The 25,320-nt window shown below is 38.2% G+C and overlaps 1 protein-coding gene across 3 annotated transcripts in view; it reads left to right on the forward strand.

Annotated features, from left to right (window-relative positions):
* Positions 1–294: 294 nt before the first annotated feature.
* Positions 295–25,320, forward strand: part of MTMR2 (myotubularin related protein 2) — a gene marked incomplete at both ends in the record, with an annotated part of 106,706 nt that continues 81,680 nt past the window's right edge. For all 3 annotated transcript variants that reach the window (XM_079709009.1, XM_079709010.1, XM_079709011.1), the window contains one exon: positions 295–374. In XM_079709009.1, the coding sequence (XP_079565135.1) occupies positions 295–374 (80 nt within the window). The remainder of the gene's footprint in view (positions 375–25,320) is intronic.

Consider the following 25,320-nt stretch of genomic DNA (forward strand, 5'->3'; position numbering starts at 1 on the left):
ATCGACCAGCGGAGGCACGGCGGACACAGCTGGCGCGGCGCGTTGGGGCGCGGGGGGTCACAGCGTGCGTGGCGCGTGGGGGGCGGGCGTCTGAGGGCTCCGCGGGGTCCTCCGGCTCCCCGGCAGCCCCCGCGCGCGGTGCAACCTGGGGGAACATGGCCGCTTCCGGTCTCCCTCCTGGGCTGGCGCGGGCCTGACCGCGGTCCCGGCCCGTCGCACTCCGCCCTCCGTTTCTCCAGCCCGGCAGCCGCGGAGGTCGCTGCAGGCTTTCTCTCCCGCTGCCTCCGCCGCGCCATGGAGAAGAGCTCGAGTTGCGAGAGTCTTGGCTCCCAGCCGGCAGTAGGACGGCCACCCAGCGTGGATTCCCTGTCCAGGTAACCGGGACGCCCAGGGCCTCGCCCAGCGTCCGAGGGGGATGAAGAGGGGCCGGGGCCTCGCTGGATGGTGCCCCAGCTCGCCGCCTCTGTTTCCAGAAGACTGCCCCGGAATTCCTTCCTTAGGACTGGGAACGTCTTCTTTATCCCTCTCTGGGGGTTAGAGGCTGGTAAAGAGGAGGTTAAAACTCACTGCTTCTTTTTCGGCTCCTCTACCTTTTGTATTCCGAGGTCGTTTTATCCGCGGTTGGGGAAGCCCCGGTTCATTACATTCTCTCATCTTTCATTACTTCTTAATTCATTTTTTGGATAGCCCTCCCCCCATTTCCTCCCTGCCTTTCTCTCTTGACCACTCTTTCCAAAATCATCCTCCAGTGTTTTTTCCATCCGTCTTTAAGTCTTTGCTTTTTGGTTTCTTGCCGACTCTTTCCTCTCTTTCCCTTCGTTTCACTTATCTCTTTTACTATTTTCCTTACATTCTGATCTCCCCCCCGCCCAACTTTGCTTTAAAATGTGAGTAAAAATACCCACCACTGTGCTTCTCAGGTCTGAATCTTCCAGATGAAAGTCATTGTTCCCGAGTAACTAATGAGTGGTAGTTTTCTTCCTTCTTGGGCTACCGGTTCTCCAGGTTATTTCTCTTGTACCAGATGGGATTTTGAGGAGGACTTTACTATGCAGCTTTGCAGAGAGCTGTTGTGAATGTTAACTACACGTGTTTCAGACGCAGTTTTTTCCTTTGGTTTTAAAATAATGATTTAAAATTTTATTAAGAAATAATTGGAAGACCTGTATTTGTTATATGGCCACAATGAAATCAGGTTCTTTTCCATTGAAAAATAGTCTAGTTGTTATTAAGAGAGTTACTAGATACTAAACCGCTGTGAAAACACGCTATTTTCATTTTTTCCTGTGAATAAATTGAAGTTGCTCTGTCTCTTTTAATTCATTTTGGATTCTGCTAGATATGGGTGATACTGCCATTTTTTTTCCTGTTGCTGTTCGGGACCTCATTGGGAAATCATTAGCTGATCCCACCGTTCTAAATTAGATTCTCTTAAATGCGTTCATAGCAACCTGCCCACGCTTTGTTCAGAGTCCTTAACAAGCACAGTGTAATTGTTGGTTTAATTGTCTTCTCTACTAGGCTATAAGCTACTTGAGGACAAGGATCGTATTCATCTTCATATCACCAGCATTAAACAGAGACCCTGCCTGTCAGAGGTGCTTAATAAATGTTTTTTTTTTTTAAATTTGTATATTGAGTTATCCAGGAGAGAAGAATTTTTCTTTGTGTTTGATTATGTACAGTGTACATTTGTTTCACGTATTTTTTAGGTTTATGTTTATTACTTGGAAATTTAGAAAGCTGGGGATTTACACTCAGCTGTAAAATCATTCAGGAAACAGGTTGGAAAATTACAATTTTATGGGAGAATTACGAATGACAACTATGGCTCAGGATAGATTGTAAAGAACAAAAATGAGGCAACTAGTAATCTCATCCAAGGGAGAGGATTTGGGACCACAGGAGGCAGCATAGTGTTGTTAGAAAGAAAGTACTGGAAGTCAGGAGGCTCAGGCTCTTTTAAAGTCCTAGGCTCAGCTAGTGATTTGGCCTGTATCATTTAACCTTTCCGTTCTGCAGTTTTTTCATCTTTTGAAATAAGGGGGTTGATCTAGAAAACCTGTAAGGTCCTTTGGAGCTCTAAAGTTCTTTATCTTAATGATAATACTTGATGATAATAACCTTTGTTATGAATTTTTGCAATTACACTAAATAAATGTCTGTTAGTATTACAAACTAATGTACCTACCTGTGCCACTTAAGCACAATTATTTTCTAAAAAAAAAAAAGTCCAGCAACTTTAAAGTTTATATATATATTTTTTTAACTTCTTAATGAAACATTATGTTACATATGAATTTGAGAAAATTAAGAACACCTTGAATTTTGACTAGAGTATGTTAGCTTCATCCCCTCCAGACAAAAATATAAGTATGACTCTACTTTCACAGGAAAATGCCAGCTTTCATTCCTCTTCTCTAGAAGGTGGATAAATAACATTTATTGATTGTCTACTGTATACAGTCCACCCTGCTAAATTCTTTCATATCTTTTATTTCATGAATCATTACACCTGTTTGTGGCATTCTCTTTAATCAACATTATAGAAAGCTGCATTGTAGACACTTGTTAGAAAGCCTAATTTTAAACTTAATTTAGGGTAACAGTCACAGATGATTCTAGTACACAGGGGACGGGGGTGGACAACTGTGGTTATAAAAGCAATGTTAAGTGGCTACCCAGATTAAGTTTATTACTTTTGTTAGCCTATAATAAAGCAAAATATTGGTGTTTGAACTGTATTATCTCAGCCTTTTGCAGAAATCTCACCCTTAAATTGTAGTTATGCTTTTGTTTTATACAATTAGGAAATTTTCATTTTCAAATTTTCAATTAGGAAATTGCGTTGTGAAATTGTTTTGATATCTCCTGTAGAATAATAGTTAATAATACTGTTCAGTGTGTTACAGATTGTCTTTTACACATTTGATTAACAAATTTCTGCTGAGTTTAGTTCCAAGGAAAATTGTTTATGCAAAAAATTATATTTCCTATTTGTTTGAAAATGGAAACCATTAATGCATCTTCAATTTGGCAAAAGACTTAAGTCAGATTTATAACTGAAGTTGGTAATATACTCATCTTTAATTTCTTCAAGTACTTCTGTTAGATGAATTCAGTTTAAATATTATGTTTAAATGTGTTAATTTGTAAAATGTTTTACACTTCTGGGAAGTAGGAAGAATATAAATCTGAAAAATAGTACTGTAACCTATGTGGTTACCCATTGTTTTTTGGAAAATGACACACTCCATTTAAGTTGGGTGACTGGCTCTTGTGGGATCTGTAGTTCACACTAAGCATATATTGAATCTTGATTTCTATATATCTACTGTCTGTGTATCTATAAATCTGTAGTCAGCTCAGAATTGCTGTTGCTCTAGCTTTGCCTTCTAGGTCATCATAGGCCTGATATCTTTGGTCACAGAAGAACAGTTTCATTCTTAATATGATATTCACATAGCAGTTTCCTAATCAGCTGTATATGATTAGGAATTACATCATCTTGCATCCTTTAAAAAAAGTAGTTTTCTTTGGTGAGTCCTGCTTGGTATTGTCTACTTCAGTGAGCTGTTCAGCACCTCTTGTATATCCTGCTATTGTCCATTCATCACACATGTTCTGCCCCACAGAGAGAGAGAGAGTTGTGAAAAAATTCACTTCACACTGTTTATCTGGCTGTATTCCATAATTTTCTTCTTGTTGGTTTTGCTCTGATTCTTGTGTAGGATATTGATAAAACAATACTGTAGGCTGGATATGGTAGCTAGGGTAGGCCTGAGCCTTAGAATTGTAGAAGTTACACAGCAGAATTTGATACTCTATTGGTACTATTCTGCCTTCTTAGTCTGGTTTTCCATTTGGTACACTGTTATGAAATGTACTGCTTAAGTGAGTTTCTTTGATTACTTTTTACAGTGCACAATCACATACTAATATATCTAGTGCTGAATATGTGCCCAGTGAATGATTGAATAAAGAAATGTTGACTGAATGTTCACCACTTGTCTTATTTGCTGTTTCTATTCAAAGAATTAAAAAGGGTTTTCTTATGTGGATTTGGCCTGTAAAGTCACAACTTCAGGTTCAAGCTGGGAAGGTACCCTTGCATGAAGCCTCTTGACACCCTGAGCTATTTTATTGTCTGCATTATCTTTTCTGTGCCCACTCCTGTATGTCTTCACAACATTGTTTCCTTAGCCTACCGGATTGATTACTTTGGTCTCTTTCTCTCTAATTTATTTTTTCAGTCATTTTATTTAATGTATATTTCTTTCATCCTATATATATATATATCCTCATTTTCTAATTACTCTGGGCACCACTTGTTTGTCTCAGATGATTTTGGGTTATTAGTTGATTTCTAGTCTGTATATTCATTAGTATTTATGAGCATTCTGTATTTACGTTTAACTTAAGATTAAAAAAATCAGAGGGGAGGTGCACATAATGTAATCAAAAAAGTAGCTCCAACTAATTAGATTTTTGAATTGCATGTCTTCCTTAAAATTATCATCATTCGAAAACAGTAGATCCTGGATTTCTGTTTCCATGAGTTTTGATGGTACTTATAGCCTGAAGAGGTAGGAGAGTTTTTAAGATTTCTAAAATATTTTGTCATAAGGTCTCATTTCTAGTTTCAGCCCCAAGGTTACTTAGAGGTGATGTAAGTAGGAAATATCCTTTTAGGTTGTTTTTTCAGTAGTGGTGATGGATTTGTATCCAGTCACACATTCTTACCAATACTCCTTTTGACTCTTGGCATGTCTTCTGAGGCAGCTGGCCTGATTGGTGGTAGAAACTATAGCTACAGAACAAAGTGAAGCTAATAGGTTGAATCTCCAACCTTGGCCTTATTATTAACACCTTGCATCAGACATTGAACATTTTGGTAGCCTAAAAATTACTTATTTTGGGTTTCATTATAACAGGACCCTAAAAGAACCTTAAAGTTCTGTTAGATAAGATCCAGTATTCTTGTGAACTAATCAGTAATTGTATATATTTTTCTGGAAGAACATTTAAATTACTTACCAATCAAAAGTATACAAGTTAATACTAAAGCTGAGACTGGGTCCTGTGTATGTTTTATTCTTTCTTCCTTATGCTATCATCAGTAGTCTTCTATTAATATAGGTCAGTAATTCCAGGACAGTAGCATCAGCATCCCTTGGGAATTTGTTAAAATACAGATTTCCTGGGCCTACCTCAGGTCTAACTGAATCAAAAACTTTGGGGGTGGATTCCACAGTTTGTATTTTAGCAAGACCTCCAGGTGATCCTGATGCATGCTGAAGTTTGAGAAGCATTGTCTTGGGTCTTTTCCTGATTGTTGCCTAGTAACTCCATCAATATTAGTTGAAATGGACTAGGTTAAGGTCTGTGTTAGAACTACTATAAGCCTATTAGTTAGAGCACTTTTGTAAAAATATTGACTGAAGTAGTGAGAGGTAAAAGTCATCTCTTGTGGATTTATTATGTCTCGCTTTTTGGAAATTTCCTGAACTCTTTTCTTTCGTAGCCACAAGAAAGAACACCAAATCAAGAATATATGTTTTAGGCTTTTCTTAAAAATAGATCCTTGGTGAGATGCATTAGTGGTAACATACATATTAAAAAAGTGTTATAAAGAATTCCAGAAGGCCATCACCTGAACCAATAAAGGATTATGCCCAAGGGAAGGAAATAACCCAGATACAGATGTTCAGTAAGCAGTGAGTTTATTTTGGAAAGCTGCAAGTTAGTGCTATTGTATTCAAATTCATCAGGGACAAAGGTTGCATGTGATTCAGGACTTGACAATTCTCTAGATTAGAATATTTTCTCTTTTTAAAGGAAGGAAGTTTTGAATAGGTAAAGCACTTGCCATCTCTTGGTCTACTCTATAATTTAGTTAAATCAGTGGATAGGATTAAAACTATTGAGAGGTGATATGGATAGGGAGTGATTTTATTTTTTATTTTTTATTTTTTTTGTGGTACGCGGGCCTCTCCCTGTTGTGGCCTCTCTCGTTGCGGAGCACAGGCTCCGGACGCGCAGGCTCAGCGGCCATGGCTCACGGGCCCAGCCGCTCCGCGGCATGTGGGATCCTCCCAGACCGGGGCACGAACCCGTGTCCCCTGCATCAGCAGGCAGACTCTCAACCACTGCGCCACCAGGGAAGCCCGGGAGTGATTTTATAAGCCTGCATTCCACAGGAAGTCAGGTTAAAAACGGAACTATATAAAATGAAAAGATACAAGGTTCTTAAAATTAAAGGGACTAGAGAAGATGCCCTCTTAATGAAAATAATAACCTCAATTCCCTTTCTTGTAGCTTTATTACACAGAACTGATTGTGCTTATCCCTCTTAATGTGTTTCTCTATACATACCAATGTTGTCATCACTATAGACCACTAATGAACAAGCCTCATAATTCTTCTCCTGGCCAAGTACATAGTACCCATGCAGTAATTGCTGATGAACTTTACTTCTTTCAAAGACTCTTTACTGGATGTGATTAACTCTTGACCTCTTTAAGTACTTCTTAGTCTAGATTAAATAAGGGCAAATGCTATGTTTTCAATATAATAAAAATTAACTTTTAAAATGTTTCAACCTATACACTTCAAAAAACCTAAATACACTTACTTGGAAAACTCTTCTTTATTATGTTTTTAAAGTTAAGATTTAGGTTTAGAGTATAACAGAAAATCCAAACTAACAGTGGCTTAAAACAGATAATTTTGTGGGGTTTTTCCCCCCACGGTAAAAGCCCGGAGATAGTTAATACAGATCTGATACAGTGGATATAAAGTATCAAGGACACAGACTCTTTCTAACTTAGTATATGTTACATTCCAGTGTTACCTCAAAAACTGAAATTGCTATTGCAATGCTTTACCCATTGGATCTTCATTAGTCGAAAGGAAGGAGGAAGGGAAGAAGAAAGGCATGTTCCTCTATGTAAAGGATACTTTTTTTTGAAGTCACATACCACCTTTAAGCTTACATCCAGTTGGTCAGATCATGGTCCCATGGCCATACCTAGCCACAACGGAGGCTAGAATACGTAGTCTCTTCTGGGAGGCTTTATGCTGAGCTGGAAATTGGAGGTCTATCTCTAAGGAATAGGAGAGAATGGGTATTGGAGATAGCAGCTTCTTCCACGTATACAAATAAATCATCTTAAAGCAGGGAAAATATTTTTCAGTTCGAGTGTACAACACTTAATTTATGCCAAAGACATTCTTAGATTTGCCTGCAATGACCATAGTAGAAAATGCTTGGAAAGAGAGAGATGATATATCGTAGCAGACCGAAAAAGAGAACTGTATCTTGGAATGCTCTAAACTCTTGAGTTTTTAAGCTTTTTACTTTTTTTTGTTTGTATTATCTTGGGCCAGATTTTTATAATCTTAATCTAGGACCATAAAATAAAGGGGTTAGACTTATTAATTGCCAGGTCATTAAGTGAAAGGCAAATAGAAATCAGATGAGGAATGATCAGCTATGTTATTTCATTTGAAGAGCTCAAGGAGTTGCCTGGTAAAGTAGTGGTGGTGTGAGGATGATGGCCTACACTGATTACCCCTCTGCAGTTTGGCGTTCATTTCCAAGCCATGTATCCATGTGTTTTATCTCCCCCTAGAATATTGCATCAGGTCGTACTTAGGTATTTTCTCTCATTTCAGTTCAAAAGCTTTGGTCTTCATAAGAGAAATAAAGCAGGCCATTTTGGGTCATGTTAATTTATGAATGCTTTTGCCAGTATCTTGTGTTTAGTTTTATATCTTCAACCTAAAGGTTTGATTGAAAATTCAGAGAACTCAGTGTTTTATGCATTTTTGTGTCATCTAACTTAAATATTAAGATTTTAAGCATGTAATGTCAAACAGAAGGAGTTTAATCATTTGGGGATAAGTAGAGGGGGTAGAGGAGGGTAGAGGAGTCTCTTCTGGGCTGATACAGCATTATTCATTGTGCTCATAGGGTTTAATAGGCATGAGTTACAAATATATCCATCTCCTTTCTTAACAGAATTGCCATTACTGAAAACAGCAAGTGAATAGTTGTTCAACTAGGACTTTGTTAGGAGGTTGTGTATTAGCAAAAGGTGTAATAACTTTCGCTGATGATGGGCTAGTGAATATGAGCCTTAATTTTCTTGAGTTGAGCCAGGAAATGCAGCAAAGATCAAAAATAAAATTTTAATATGTTATGAATGTCCTCTGTTACTAGTATTGGATGATACTCTTCCATTTTAACCAAAGGCAGTACCTAAAAATATGAACATCTGAGATAAGCTTTGCTTTTCAAGTGGTAGAAAGTTGTAGTAAGCAATTAATAGTATTAATATCAACAGTTCCAATAATAATAATATAAATAATAGCACTTAACATTTATTGAATGCTTACTATATGCTAGGCATAGTGGTAAATCCTTTATATGCATTTTCTCATATAATCCTCATAACTGTATAAAATAAACAGTATTACTGTTTCCATTTTACAGATGAGAAAACTGAAGATTAGGGAGAGCAGTTTGACATTTGAACCCAAGTCATTTTTAACTTCAGAGTCTCTGTGCTGTAATGAACTCATCATACCTGACGATCTGGTGCCCCAGCTCCAGGGCAAAACTTGGTAGTTAAGGGCAGTCCCAGGGCAGGTCAGTTGGGTTGTCTTGATGAGGAAATGAGTTTCCTTGACCAGCTGTACTGCTGAGCAGGAGAAGGATAAGGTACACAATACATTAGTGAATTCAGAATGTCCATCTTTGGAGAGAATTTTCTCTAGCTTTGAATGTTTTTTCTTCTGACAGAAAATAGGATTTTTTTTTCTTTGCCTGATGATTAAGAGGATAGTATCGTTTTCATTCAGAAAAATAGTTTTACATTTTGAACATCAGATAAATAAAAAAGCAAGTAAACATGATGCCTCTTCCCAACCCTCCCTCCCCTGTAGGCTTTACAGAATACTTTAGAATACTTTACTGTAGGGTTCCTTATCTGAATTCCCCTAAGTTCCTTTGTGTTTGTTTACAGTTAATGTGTTAAGAGCCATTGACATTTGAAGATCATCAGAAGTGAAGATAAAACATCTCAAAAATTATAATGTAAGTGCATGGGAAAATGGAAATAAAAAATGGACAGAAGGAATATTGCCAACAATATTTCTGCAATTCATATATTACCCCAAATGCAATTTATGCATGTGACTAACCAGTAACTTCAAACTTTAGTCCCAATTCCAAGTCTTAGTTCTTAAAATTCTGTTCTCTTCTACCTAGGGAAAACAGTCACTAAGTTTTAGTCATCAGTAATTTTCCATTAGGATTCTTTTGGCTTCTATGTACTGTTTTTTGCTTTTTTCTCTTTAGTACTTTGCACTTTGACAAGGGCTGATGTTGTATTTAAAATTGTATGTGTGTAGAGACTGAGGTCTTCGCTTTCTAGCTGCTGATGTATGTTTTGCAGTTTTAATTTTACTATCATTCTGTATGTTTCTTAGGCAGAACTATGATCAGTAAGCTAGCTAGCCTCCTCCCTGCCTTCCCTTCTGTCTTTACCAGCTCCCTTCCTTCCTTTCTTACTCTCTGTAAGTATTTGTTTAACATAGATTATGTCCTGTATATTGAGCTAGATCCAGAATTCCTAAGACCTTGTTTCTGAAATAAGTTATGTCACCTTGTTATGTCATCTTTTTATACAGTTGGTGCATTAGAGATCATGTAGTTAATTTCTCAAGTGTGGCTGAGGCCCGCCTGCACATTTCAGTCACTTGTGGTGCTTGGTGAACACTTAGCTTCCTGGGTTCCAGGCCAGACATTCTGAATCACTGGGAGTGGGCCCAGGAGTCTCTACTTAAAGTGAGAACCCTACCGATCCAGTTACTTTTTGGATTCTAGTACAGCTGTATAAGTTTGCAGTTGAGGGAACAGACCTAGAGAAGTTTAATAACTTTACCCAAAGGCACCGTAAGTGTTAGAAGGCCAGGAATGGTTGGTGGTGTTTTCTCCAAAGTCACGGAGATATTTAGTGCCAGAAGTGATCTGCTGACTCGTAGACTTCAAGTCACGTTGTGGGTTTTATTAGGCCAGACAGCGTATATATATAAAATCATAGGCAGTTCATCACTGTTCCTGAAAAAAGTAACTAAAAAAATAACTGAAGAACATCAGCTGTTTGTTTCTTCATCTTTAGTGAGATATATGACTGGTTCTGATTTTGAAATCACTGGGGTTGGGGGGAACCCCTGGTAGTCCAGGAAGAGGAAAAAACCTTTTATTCCCCCCATGGCACTATCCCTACTTGGTCTTTAAATTTTATGCTTTTGAAGAGGAAGGATCTGATTTCCTTTTTGAATGATGGGTAGCTAGCATAGTGCTTTGCAAATAGTAGGTGCTTGATAAATAGTATGAACAGGTTACTGTTAAAACTTTGTTTTTTTCCTTTGTATTCTATAAGCTACTATCAGGCGTGGTTTTATTTGCTTTGTACAGAAGCTGATACTTTGTATACCAAGCCAGAGACCTTAAATAATTGAAGTCATTTATATTTATAATACTCCATTGTTGTAGTTGATATTCACAATATCTCTCAGGGACTAAATTATTCTAAAGTATTTTCGGAACTATATGTATTTGAATTAATTTTAGTGTTGTATGTGTATTTTATATTGTATTGTGTATGGTATATTGATAGTTACTGAATTGTAACCTTACATTAGTAAATGTCGTTATCCAGTTTTCTTTGAAATATTCTGTAATTCTCAAATTAATGACTGAGTTTAACTATAAAATGCTATTATTCAATTTTCCGGAAATTTTGGGACATGTTTTAACTGTAAGATTTTTAAAAAGACATTTTAAGATCACATATTCATTTCTAATAAGCTGTATTTTTGTAATTTAAAATTTTCTTCCCATGAAATATTTTTTTTTGCTCTTTTTGTAACCACAGACTTAAAATTGTAAATATGGTGGTTCTAAAAAGGAGTCTTATCACACAGTATAATTCCTTCATTGTATTCCTTGATACTTTCTTAGGCCTGTGTTTTTTAGTTCGGATTCTACTTCTTAACTATGACTCTGGATGAGTCCCTTGATTTCTCTGAGCCTGATTCCCTTATCTGGAAAAAGGGTAAAATGATACTTGCTGTCCTATTTTTACAGAATCGTTGTGAGACCTAAATATGATGATTTATGTTGATGACAATAATTTAAAAGAATAGTTAATGCCTGTGTAGTGTGTACCATGTAGTAGGCACTGTTTTAAGTATTTTACATATATTCATTTAATTCTCATAACAGTCCCATGAGGTATAAGCATTATCATTATCCCCACTTTCTAGATGAGGAATCTGAGACACAGAGAGGTTAAGTAACTTCCTTGAGGTCACAACAGGGTGGTAGAACCAGAATTTAGTACCAGGCAGTCTAGCCCCAGAGTTGGTAATATGTATGGAAGATAAATGTGTATGAGAGCTCTTTGACATTTGTAAAGGGCTATGCTAACGTTAAGTATTATTATTCTAAAAGTACTTTAAAAGAGAGATGTTTTCCTCAACCTTTTTATACAGGTAGAGGAAAAAAAGGCAAAAACAAGCAAGAAAAAACAACCAGCTTAATCTGGTAAAGAGAGAATAGTATTCAAAATTAAGGCGGGATAAATCGCGGAATGATGCCAATACATTAGATTTTTAATTTAACCATTCCAGGCTAGGAAAAGGAAGAGATGTTGAATGCTCTTATTTTCCTACAAAATGTTTTAGTGAGTGCAGGACAAAATAACATAAGACACCTATGTCAGCTTCACTTATATGACTGAAGTTTGTGCAGAAAAGTTATATCTCATTATGCTGATGGGGTTGTGACCAATTAATAGTAATAATTTATTTTTCTCTGTCTTGGGAAAACAAAATATCTGTCTAGATAGCCTAAAGAATGGATATGTGACTTCATGGTTTTAATAATGAATTCAGATTTGCATGATGGAATGAGAAAATTACATGCAAGGTCATTTATCAAAGCATGAATTCCCCGTGTGTTTTCTATTGTTTGTCCAGGTAAAAGTGTTTGTTGAGCAAGCATTTACAGAATAGGTCAACTCTCCTCTTTTTAGTGTTTCTGCCCTTATACTTCAATTTGGATGGAAGTGTTCATTTCTAAAAGGAAATACAATTTCAGTGTAGTGCGCTTTGAGCTCTATTCTTTCAACTTTCAGTTTAGTGCCACATTTTTCTCAGCTAAATTGCTAACTTTTCCTCTCTAGGCTACTTATGAATCCATGTGAGTTTTAATTTCAGCTCTCATCAGAGTTTGAATCAGGATTTTTGAAGGGGTTCTGAGAAACTCTTTTAAGGAGTTGCTGAGGGTGTTGGGATTGGTGCTGGGACTGAAAGTCCCTCCTCCTGTCCAATTCTCACCCCATTCCCCATGGACACACTCATTTTGGCTAGAATACTTTGGCTTTTACCTATTTATTTATATTTCCAGGTAAGATCTTTGAAGAAATAATACTCTGCAGAAGAAAAACATGTATGTAAACTATTTCTGTACACCTGGTTTTTCATACTTTCTGTTGCATTACCAAGTAATATGCCCTAACTTTTAGTTAGGGAAATGTAGTTGATAGACCTGAAAATAAAATAATACAAATTAAACTGTATCCAAGGTCATGTGTACCTCAGAACCTAGGGATTTTCCAGACTAAGTGCCAACATGCACTGCACCAGCTGTCTCAGAGCTCAGATCCCCTTTATTCTCAGAAGAATACAAAATGTAGGCTCTCATCTGTCAATCAGATGCCATGATGATAAGATCACTTATGTCATCTCTTTTATACTATAGATTGGTTAAGTTAAGAAATTCAGGTTTCTGGTGTAGCATTTAAAAAAATAATTACTATAAGCTGTAATTAACTTGTTTGGGGGAGTTGTTTTTCTGTTTTGGAGATCCTGCAAATATTCTGACAATACGTCTTTTGTATCCTAAGTGCTTTATACACACTGCAGGCCTTTTATTTTTTTTTAATAAAATTTCCAAAAGAATGACTAATAGAGCATGAACAGTGCTTATGCACTGTAGTCCATTGTGTAAGTATTGACAGCAAAGTTTGCATTTCTAGAAAAGCTCGTTCACAGTCAGAATATAGAATACATTCTTTAATGTTCTTGGGCAAACATGCTATGTATGTGCTCAGGACATTACTTACAGGAGAATACTTTTTTGAAAAGAACCTTTTCTTTCCATGGAATACTGAAGAAAAATTGAATTGGCAGTAGGAGTGAAGCAGTTTAAATAAGGCAAGTGATTGAAATCTTATTGTAATGATTATAGTCAGTAATGACTGGAAATAAAAGAAATTAAATCCTTGGGAAGCATTTGTTTACTAGGATATATGGAAAGATAGGTGACTTGTTTCTAGGTTGTTTTGAATTAAGAGTGTAAAATGTTGGTATGTTTATCTGCATCCCTAATTTTCAGACACACTTTCTCACTTTTGCTAGAAATGTTTTTATGGGATTTTGAAATGTTAAATCAGGAGAACTAAGAGGAGTATAACTATATTTTTGGCATCTTTTAGTGCTTGAATTTTTTTTTCTGTTCATTATTGTGAAATACCACCAGTGTTGGTGCAATTGACAATAAACTAATGTTAATTCCATTTACAGTCCAGCAAACCAGCAGAGTCAAAGAGGGTTAGTGCTTTGCTAACAGTTACATTGAAAAATGCTGGTGATGGAATTGGTTTTGTGATTGAAGCTTTGGGCCAGTCTTCTGCTTGAATCTATCAGAAGTTACACAGGATGCATGTATGCACGTGTGTGAGGGTGTGTGTGTGAGTGTATGTATATAATATGTACATATTTATATATATGAAAAAATTTCCCCCTTGATATTTGTGCTTAGTATTCAGTGATTCGTCCATTAACTAAAACTTTTTTTTTACGTTTAAAAGTTTATACGTTTAGTTATCTTAGTCAAATGAAGATATTTTACAGTGTACATCTGAGTGAAACATACTTTTAGGGCCAAGGGCTTTGCTTCATTTTAATTTAATTAGTGGGTTCCTTTTTAAAAGGAAACCCTTATTTCTGATTTCATACTGTTTTCCTTTCTGACAAGGGTACTCTTGTATTTCCACGATGCTATTCGTTGAACGCTTTCTACCAGTTAAGTATTTAGTACGAATTGCTTTCTACGGGTCATGTTTTTTATCCTTACTATGGTCTTAATAAGATATCATTACCTTATTTTATAAAGAAAGAAGTTAGATTAAGTAACTTGCTTGAATTATTACTTGCTAAGCTGGAAACCAAGTCCCTGTGACCCTGCAGCTCATATTTTCAGCTACTGAGCACTTCTGCATCTGTGCTCTGTGCTTTGTGTTCTCTTCTGTGTTTCCATTGTGTCTTTTATATCCTTTCAGTCCCACATTTTACTATTATGAGATACTTAGATATCCAGCATCTTCCTTAGACCATAAGTCCCTTGAAGAAAATGAATCTGTTTTCAACACTGTCCCCAGTACATGATACATTGGTGATGTCAGTAAATGTCTATGAGAGGGGAGGGTATGAAATAGGAGACTTAGGAAGTTCCTGCCCCGCAAATGGGGGGGAAGAGTGTGAAGAGCCAGAGGGAAGATGGCTAAGAGGCCTTTAGTGGAGTTGAGATTCTTAGTCTCCACCCTTGAAGGAAGCTGAGGGGTACTTTGAGGCATGGGAATATTTGGAATTGATAAGTGACCCCTGCTATCTGGAGACAGATTTTTCTCCCTTTGCAGCATTACCAGGGATGCTTGTAAGTTCAGTAGTATTGAGGCAAGAAATACTTTTGTGGTAGGTACCAAAGTTCATTTGTTTAGACATAATTGTCATAATTAGCAAGTTTTTAGCCTGATTAATTCTCAGGAATAAGTATAACTTAAAAAAAATCTAACTGAAACAAACAAAAAAATTGAAAAGTGGAGAGTACCTTATTTAATACTATATATTTTGAAAAGTATATAAAGAGTAATTTCTATCTTCCTACCAATAAATAGTTTGTATAACTCTGTTCGCCTAAATGCTACACTTTGAAATAGTAGAACTTTTGAGACCAGAAGGGTGGAACATTGCTCTTAGGAATAGTGTAGCAAGGGAAAAAGATATTCTGTTGCAATAACAACAGACCAGTAAATGTGTGGGAAAGACTAAGAGTCAGATGATGGGATTTCTGTTTTGATCTTGTGGTGGAAAGAAAACTGCATCACTCTGGCTGAGATAGTGGCAGGACTATTGAAAAATAGTATGACTAGTGCTGTCCTGTATTATGCCTCTCTTAGTCACTATAAAGCTAAGTTCTGTTCTTTTATAGGTATGTGTGTATGTTCATTTGGTTATTTTGTGGAGCCAGAAGTTAACATTTAAATACTATTGACTTGATTCCTTTAAATTAGGAATAAAGAGAATAATATAGTCTAGGGTAGAATAAGAAGTGGGTTAAAGAGGGGAGTTCTACTGAGAATCGTTTCTCATTTACAATGGCCATGGCTCTGCAAATTTGGATAAGCACATCTGAGAATGTAAATTGTTTGCATGTTCATATAATCTTTAACTGGTCTTCCAAAGGATTATACAATGGATCAGAATTTAGAATATAATTCAGTTTTATTCTGAGATATTTTGAGCCTCCTGAGAAAAGCAGTCTACATATGAATAAGTATAAAGAATAATTAGTATTAGTAACAAGAGTATTCTACAGTGCTGGTTATATTTTTATCAGTTTTGTAGCTTTTGAGAAAATATTCTCTCTATAACAACTTTATTAATTTCTAAAATGTGTGTTTTATTTATACTTTTTTTTTGGACATAGCACACTTTTCTAAGTACAGACATTACTGCTCTTGAGGGCAGAAATTGTTTGGCCTACCCTTGAGGTATTATGATTGTTTTTGTTCCAAAGTACACTTACCTCTCCATTATTCTGAACCTCATTAATAACCTGCAGGTTATCCAGGGCCAGGGAATGTTGTATTTATTTATGGCTTAGGTATTTGAACCTTGTCAATGGTTTTTTGTACCTCCATTAAAGGATTTATAGGAACAGAATGATTATAATTGGATACTATTTCTTTTTTTTTTTTTTTTTTTGTTACGCGGGCCTCTCACTGTTGTGGCCTCTCCCCTTGCAGAGCACAGGCTCCGGACGCACAGGCTCAGCGGCCATGGCTCACGGGCCCAGCCGCTCTGCGGCATGTGGGATCTTCCCGGACCGGGGCACGAACTCGTGTCCCCTGCATCGGCAGGTGGACTCTCAACCACTGCGCCACCAGGGAAGCCCGATACTATTTCTTAATAACAATTCTGATAAAAGGTTTGGGCAGAAAAGTGCCCACACTAATTGAAAATGAATAAAATTTCACGATGTTGCTGCTGTGTGACAGCCTTTTTATAGGGAAAGTTTATGCAGTATACATAAGAAATAATGTTGACGGAGAAGTCTTTGAATCACATTTTCATATGGGACAATAGTTTATTTCTATGTATGTATGCATGTGTGTGTATAAGAGGGGAGAGTTGGGGGCATGATGACTATCAAGAACTGAAAGGGATATTAAAAATGGTAAAATCCGGGCTTCCCTTGTGGCGCAGTGGTTGAGAATCTGCCTGCTAATGCAGGGGACACGGGTTCGAGCCCTGGTGTGGGAGGATCCCACATGCCGCGGAGCAACTAGGCCCGTGAGCCACAACTACTGAGCCTGCGCATCTGGAGCCTGTGCTCCACAATAAGAGAGGCTGCGATAGTGAGAGGCCCGCGCACTGCGATGAAGAGTGGCCCCCACTTGCCACAACTAGAGAAAGCCCTCGCACAGAAACGAAGACCCAACACAGCAAAAATAAATAAATTAATTAATAAACTCCTACCCCCAACATCTAAAAAAAAAATGGTAAAATCCACTTTAGCAAATATTTCCAATAGTTAGAACCATAACTCTTCATTTGTAATCCTAGAATTTTATCTCTAGGATTTTTATGCTCTGAATCATAGAACCTTAGATTTGAACTTTGAGACCATCTTGTATAGCAGCTCCACCCCTCAGGTCTTCCTTAAGACTTGAATGTCATCATTCACAAAGCTCTCACTTACTCAACACTTCCTGCTCCATTTTGGAGATCACTCTCATCAAAGAAAAGAGGCATTGGGTATAGGAAATGACCCTTTTGGTAGCCTGTCAATTAAATGGAATATGGATAGTGGAGAATGATCACTTAGTTTGGAACCATAGTTGTATTTCTCATTTAAGCATACATTTGGAAAAATCCTTTTTGTTATTGAGGGCAGGTGACATTTCATGATTAAATCAGATACTATGGAATGGTTATAATTTAATTTGAATAGTAACACCACAATTCTTTTCATCTTGACTCTTTGAAATCACTCTGTGAAACTGTTACGAAACTAATGGTCATTAAAAAAATAGTATTTGGACCATGAACCTGTGACTCTCTTATGTCATCTTTTCATTTGTGTGCCCAAATTCTATCCAATTTGGCTTTTGTCAAAAATAAGATGATGTGATTTTTTTTTTTTTGGACATCTGGTGACTTTTTCACGAGTCTTTTACTGTTTGTCATGATAGATTTGATCATCTCAAATATAAATAGACATTTATTTAATGTCTTTTCCTATAAATCAGTTATTCCTTTAAATTATTTTAGTGTAAATAGGTCTGGCTTACCATTTTAAATATAATGGATATGTCCTAAATGCTAATCTCGAAGGAGCTCTGATTTTTATTTGGGAAGTTTTCTTGGTACATAAGCATTTATTTTGTACATTTTACCTAACTAGAAAATGTAAGCTTGCTTGAAAACATTAGCAAAGAACTGTAAGAAATAGCTGTGGCTCAAAGGTGAATGTGATGAGGGGGGTATATATCCAAGGAGTCATCCAGGAGGAATGGTGTTAATGTGGAAAGTCTTCCTGAGAAGATGTCTTCTTTCTTAGATAGCCCCATGTATATCTTAAACATTTTCACAGTAACTTCATTTTCCGTATTTTAGTACATTATCAGTTGTTGGATGCTGGTCCCTCCCTGCCCCCCTTAGTAGTGGTGTTTATATATAAAAGAATCTTAATGCTTAGATAGCATTTTCACATCATTTTAGAACTATCCAGTGAGATAAGAACAAGTATCAGTATTTTTATCCCTACTTTGCAGTATGAAATTGAGGCCCTGAGAGGCTAAATGACTTTCCATGATTTACGACACCTAATTTTCCTTTCTCTTCTTGTAGCTTAAACTACATGTCCTAGTTGGGGTGAGAGAATAGTTTGTGTGTTAGCATTCTCCAAAGTGTCCCATGCTTCATACTGTGAAGGTGCTTTGCAGTATGGTTACTTATAATAATCCACTATTAAATGCTTAATGGTAGACATCCCTTTTTGGTCATGAAATGTATACAGCATTTGTGTTAAAAGCAGAAAGGATCTTATGTTTCCAACAATGATTTAATAATTGGAACTGGTTGCTAGAGGGGAAATATGAAATTTCCTTTTCCAGAAGTTATTTTTGCTTTCTTGTCATGTTTTAAATAAATTGTATTACATTTTCTCTGGCAGAGACTATCTGATTATGGATAATTTAGCTCCTTGCTTCTTTAAGGATAAAATTGTTAGAGTTTCATTTGTTTTAATTCTCCAACCCTGTGTTTAACCTCATTCTGTTAAACTGGTGTTCTCTGATGACAGTAGGCAGCATCCCATTCCAGCCTCCATTAGATAAAAATAGTATTTTACATTGTTAAGGTGTTTCTGTCAGGTAATGTACTAAGCTCTTTGCATGCACATTTTATTTAATCTTTATCAGTATGTGAACTGTTTCTGGCATGTGGTAAGTAAGTACTCAGCAAGTATTAACTAAATGGAGAAAACAGAAAATAAATAAGTAAAACAAAAAGTATGTCAGATAGCAATGAGTGTTTTGGGAAAAATAAAGCAGGGAGGTTAAATAGAGAATGAGTGGGTGGGTTTGGAGTTGTTTGCAATTTTAAATAGAATGGCCAGGGAAGGTCTCACTAAGTAGGCAACATCTGAGCAAAAAAGCTGAAGAAAGTAAAGGAAGAAACAGAATATTTAGGAGAAGAGAGTTACAGATAGAGGTAATGGAAGATATGAAGGACTTGAAGTGGGAGCTTGCCTGGCGTGTTTGAGGAACAGCAAGGGCTCCTGTGTTATTATAGTGCAAAGGAGCCGAGGGGGGAATAGTAGAAGATGAGGTCAGGGAGGTAAGGGTGGGGGCAGATGTGAAAGCCTTTTGGGCCGTATTAAAGACTTTGGCTTTTGTTTTGAGTGAGATGGGAAGGTAGTGGAAGGTTTTTTGCCAAGGAGTGACTATGTCAGATGTTTCAGAAGGATCACTGTGGCTGCTGTGTTAAGAAAAGACTAGGATGCAGAAGCAGGGAGACTGGTTTGTAGGCAATTGGAATCATCCAGGAGGGAGATGATGGTAGTAGCCAAAGAGGAAAGAGAAGTGATTGGATACTAGACATGTTTTGAGGGTTCAGCCAATAGGATTTCCTGATGGATTGAACATGTAGTGTAGGGGAAGAGTCAAAGTTGACTCCAGACTTTTTGGCTCAAGAAAGTATAGAAGGATAGAATTAACATTTACTAAGATGTTAGAGCTGGTTTCAGGAAGAAGAGCAGGGATTTGGTTTGGGGCATATTGTTCACCTGGAGGTGTTACATAAATAAGTTATTGGAATCTGGAATTCAAGAGAAAAGTGTGGGATAATGCTATACATTTGGGTTCATCAGTTTAGAGATGTTAAAGTTGTGAGACTGGATGAAATTATTGAGGGGAGGTGTACATAGAGAAGATAAGAGTTTCAGGGACTGAGAGTTTAGGGGTACTCCAGTGTAAGGAGGTTCAGAAGTAAGAAGGAATCACTACAGGAGACCTGAGAGGAAGAAGGGCTCGTGAGGTAGCCATAAGAGTACAGTGTTTTGGGGGGCTTCCCTGGTGGTGCAGTGGTTGGGAGTCCGCCTGCCAGTGCAGGGGACGTGGGTTCGTGCCCCGGTCCAGGAGGATCCCACGTGCCACTGAGCGGCTGGGCCTGTGAGCCATGGCCGCTGAGCCTGCACTTCCGGAGCCTGTGCTCCGCAATGGGAGAGGCCACAGCAGTGAGAGGCCCACGTACTGCAAAAAAAAAAAAAAAAAAAAAGTACAGTGTTTTGGAAGCCAAGGATAGAAAGTATTTCAAGAAGGAAGGATCAGCTATGTCAAATGCTGCTTATAGATGAGGACTGAGTATTGACAATTGAGTTTAGCAAAGTGGAGTTTCTTGATGGCCTGACAAAAGCGTTTTTGTTGGCCCATTGGAAGTGGGTTCAGAGAGAATGAGAAGTGAAGAATTGGAAGCAGTGAGTAGACATCTGTTTCAAGGAGTTTTGCTGTAAGGAAGCTCAGAGAAGCGAAGTGGTATCTGGAGGGTAAGTTAAGAGAAATAATAGCATGTTTCTATGCTGACTGGAATGATTGAGAAGAGAGGAAAATTTTTATGATACAGGAACCAGAGGGAAGAATTGCTGGAGAGATTTTCTTGTGAAGATGAGGGGAGATAGTTCAGTGGAGGAGCTGGCTTTAGATGGAAGTATGGATGCTTTCCCTACAGTAAGAAAAAGGAAGGCAGAGTACGTATGCACTGATGCAAAGAGGTTGTAGTTGAGGGAGCCTGTGAAAGATCTTTTTGATTACTTCTATATTTTTCAGTGAAATGGGAATCTAGGTCACCTACTAAATTCAAGATGGAGAGGATGGTAGAGGATGAGGAAAGAAAAGACCATATGAAATAGTTGTCTGGAAGAATGGGAGAACATATGGATCAGGGAAATGTAGTATGTTTGCTGGGCAGTATTAAGGGCTTGGTTGACGTGAGTGATCATGTATTCAAAGTGAGTCCAGGCCGTATGGTTGTGTGTTTTTCTCTACACTAATCCAACTGTATGGGTACAGATCTGGAGTAGGCAGAGAGTTGGCTTAACTAGCATTTGGGTGTTGCCAGGTAAGTACCATGAAGCAAGCAAGGACCAGAGATGATTGTAATTACAAGCTATAGAATTTAATAAGTTGGGGAAAGAGAAACAAGGTCATGAAATAGAGACAGTGAAAGACAGTAGGAACAGTGGAGGCCTTGGTGTAATTGAACAATTAAAAGATGTTGACTAGGGTCCTAGAGAGATGAGCTGGTAGTTAGTAGAACGGTTGAAATTTAAACTATGGAGGTCAGTTAATTGGGAATGCCAGTGTTTTAGGGTGTGATCCTGATCTGGGGTAGAGTGGAGGACAAGATCATTGGTGGAGAGGAGGTAAGGCACTGAGAGGCCAGGGTGTTGGAATATTCATTTATATGGATATTGAAATCAATAAGAATTATGGCAATTGTGTTGATATTAGAAAGAGTCAGGGTGAGCATGAAGCTAATTCTTCAAGGAGTGAGGGAGAGTGAGTTAGAGACTGGTCGTTGACCTCAGCAAGGAAGGGTAGAAGGTAGTATAGCCTGATGACATAAGATGAATGATTGGGGTTTTTAGACATGGAGAGGAAGAATAGTCTGAAAGTGGCAATGGAGAACAAGGCCTAATTTCCAGGCCCAGTTGTGGGAGAGAGATATTGGTGAGAAAATAAGAGGGCTTATTTTTCCATTTGAAAGGGCTGTAGGGAGAGCAGTGTTCTCAGGGGGAAAAACCAGGCTTTAGTTAGAGCAAAAGGTAAAGAGACCATTTAAGGGAGAGCAAGGTAGAGGATATTTTGCTGATGATTGACTTTGAAATTCAGAGGCACGGGAGTTGGTGGGGGGAGTGAATGGAAGATGAGATGAGAGGAGGGAATTAGTCTGGTGGTTCTGACTTCTTGTGGGAACTGTTGTAAACAGAGATAAAGGGTATAATGAAGTTAGTCCTTACAGTTTTTAAGATGGGATGATGGAATGTAGGGAGACTGAGTATTGACGGGGAGGGAAGGGTGAGGTCCTGTAGAGATCACTGACAGTTCTGGGATCTACTCTTCACTTGCCAGTGATGTTGGGGAGGCTATGGGGAGATGGAGGCACACAGTCTTACTCTTCCAGGGCACTTGGATTTCTGATGTTCTTTCATAACTCCTACTGATGGGGGCTGGGGGCTGGGGGGAATGGGTGGTCTTATTTGGAACACAAGGAGCTGAATAAATGATCAATTATATGAGGTAGAGTTTATCATTTCCATTTTACACATAAAGAAACTGAGACTTAGTGAGGTAGAGCATCCTGCCCACAGCCACATGGCTGCTGAGTAGTGGAGTAAAAGGAGATGAAGCAGTCTTAAACAGTAAAGTAGATGAGGAGTCAAGGAACAGTAACATTCTGAGATAACAGTAGATTGTCGGGCTTCCCTGGTGGCTCAGTGGTTGAGAGTCCGCCTGCCAATGCAGGGGACATGGGTTCGTGTCCCAGTCCGGGAAGATCCCACATGCCTCGGAGCGGCTGGGCCCGTGAGCCATGGCCGCTGAGCCTGCGCATCCGGAGCCTGTGCTCCGCAATGGGAGAGGCCACAACAGTGAGAGGCCCGTGTACTGCAAAAGAAAAAAAAAGTAGATTGTCATTGGAGCTTTCATTTACTTTCAAGATTCTACAATATCACTTGGATTTATACTGAATTCTTTTTTTTTTACCTAATTATATATGTATTTTTTAAATTTTTGTTCTTATTATCACATCCTTTTCATACTGAATTCTAAATGGGAGATTTAATGAACCATCCAGTCTTCTCATATTGAATATGTTCCTTGTGTTTATTGTCCAAAAACTTAAAAAAAAAATTATGGGAAAGAAACCCAAAGAAACTGCTTTCTGGTTGTTTTATTCTTAACCCACTTCTTTTTTTTTTTTTTTTTTGCGGTACGCGGGCCTCTCCTGTTGTGGAGCACAGGCTCCGGACGCGCAGGCTCAGTGGCCATGGCTCATGGGCCCAGCTGCTCTGTGGCATGTGGGATCTTCCCGGACCGGGGCACTAACCCGTGTCCCCTGCATCGGCAGGCGGACTCTCAACCACTGCGCCACCAGGGAAGCCACTTAACCCACTTCTAAATCCAGTTCAGCTTTATCTTCTCTAGGGAGCATTCCTTGAGTGGTCTCAGCTGAACTTCATCTTCATACAGTGAGCTTACGTGATAGAAATGTGTGTGTGTGTGTGTGTGTGTGTGTGTGCGTGTGCGTGCGTGTGCGTGTGTGCGCGCGCGTGCACGCACATTTGTTTCATGTCCCTAGTTAGATAGTAAACACCCTGAGGGTATTTGTCCTTTTGGTTCTGTACTCCATATCAGAAGCAGTGTGATTTAGTCAAAATGGGACCTGATGTATCTGGCTCTGCCACGTATTTGATATCGTATTTCAAATCATTCACTTCTTTGGGCTGTATTTTATCTGTAAATGAGGAGAGTTTCACTAAAATCTTGGAGGTCCTTGAAAGTTGTAATATTCTTTAATTAACTGGCTAACTATCAGAGTAGTTGGCTAACTGGTGCCTATACTTGCATTTGAAAGGAACAATTAAAAACCATTATTTGGTATAACTGTGGTTACTGTGCAGCTTAGTGTCATTGTGAGGTGTGGGCAGTAGCCAGACAGGATCAGAGTGAGAAATAGGACTGGAGAGAGAGAGGGTGGGGCCAGATAGTACTAGTAGTATTTGTAAATGTGGGATTGAGAAGACTAAAGATGTTTGCAAATCGTTGGCATGGAGGTGATAACTGAAGCTGTCGGAATCCATGACGTTTCAGAGAGAGACTGAGGACAGAGAACAGAGCCAAGGTCAGAACTTTCAAGAGAATCTATATTTAGGGGGCAACTGGAAGAAAAGAACCTGGAGGAAGCCAGGAAATTTTAATGACAGCAGAAATTTAGAGAGGAAAAGAATCCCAAGAGGGAGGCAGTGCCAGTAGTGTCAGATATTGCAGAGAAGTTAAGGAGGGCAAGAACTAGAGAAACTTCCTGAAGTCACATGACATCAAAGCAGTATCATTAGAGCAGTAGAGGGTAGAGTTATTAATGAACCTGACATGGATTCAGCAAATCAGTGTTGAGTTTCTACTGGATATTCAGTGTTGTATAAAGTCTATGCATGTGTACGCATGCACACACACACACACTCACTCTCTTCTCCTGAAGATGACTGGATGGGGCAGGATGAAGAACACAGGAGGAAGGACTTGCCTTGAACCTGAGAAGGGATGTGTTATAATCTAAGATAGGAGGAAAGAGTGGGTTTGGACACAGTTAAGTTTACTGAGAGAAAGACAATATGCCTTATTACCTCAGTTTTTCATTCTTATTAGATTATTGTTTCTAAAACATATAGATCTTGTTGACAGTAATTGATTTTACATATCTTATTAATAATTCCATTGGATTTTTCTCTTATTTTCCTTGACCTCTTTATAGTATTATTATGTATTATGAACTGTCAATTTAAAACACTCTTTTTGGCTTTCACTAAACTTTTTCTCTTGATTCTTTCATCTCTCTGGCCATTTTTTTCTGGACTTCTACCTCCAGTCTGTATTCTGTGAAAATGACTGTAGTTCTGTTCACTAAATCTCAAATCTCTTATTGCTTTATACATCCTGTCCCTGGGCTACATGATTCAGTTTTATGGATTTAGCTGTCAACTAACTGTAACCTCTGCAAAGAATTTCAAAACTGGAAAAGTTTTGTACTTCCACTTAATGAACACTTGGGTACTTTGTAAGAGCTTCAAGTTCAACAACATCAAAATCTACTGCATATTTTCACATAACCCATTCAAATTTGCTCTCTTCTGTATTTCGTGTCTTTGTCATTGTGCGGCCTCTTTCAAATGTCTATTAATTATTTCGTTCAATAGCCTGTTAACTAGTCTGACTTCCTCTAGAGGTTTTCCCCCAGTTGGTGCTCCATCATGCCAGCAGAATCTCTCTCTGCACATAGAGCTGATTATGTAACACTTATGCTCAGAAATGTTTGATGGCTTCCCATTGCCTACAGAATAGAATCTGAACTCTTGTTATGGTATCCTTCATAGAACCACAATTTCTATGGTTTCTTCATAGAACATAGCTCAGCCTTTCTTGCCTCCACCCCTGCTATGATCCACAAAGCCCAGTCACATAGGTTTCCCCAAGTAATCTAGTTACTTCTGCTGTTCTCTGTGTGGAATGTCTTTAGTTTTCCACTCTACCATCAAATCCTATTAATGGGCCGTTGTCCATAACAAAATGTCACATTTTTCAGGTCTGCCTCAACCTTTCCCAGTCGCACTTAGTCCTTTGC

This window comes from Hyperoodon ampullatus (genome assembly GCF_949752795.1).
Source record: "Hyperoodon ampullatus genome assembly, chromosome: 7".
Taxonomy (NCBI): Eukaryota; Metazoa; Chordata; class Mammalia; order Artiodactyla; family Ziphiidae; genus Hyperoodon; species Hyperoodon ampullatus.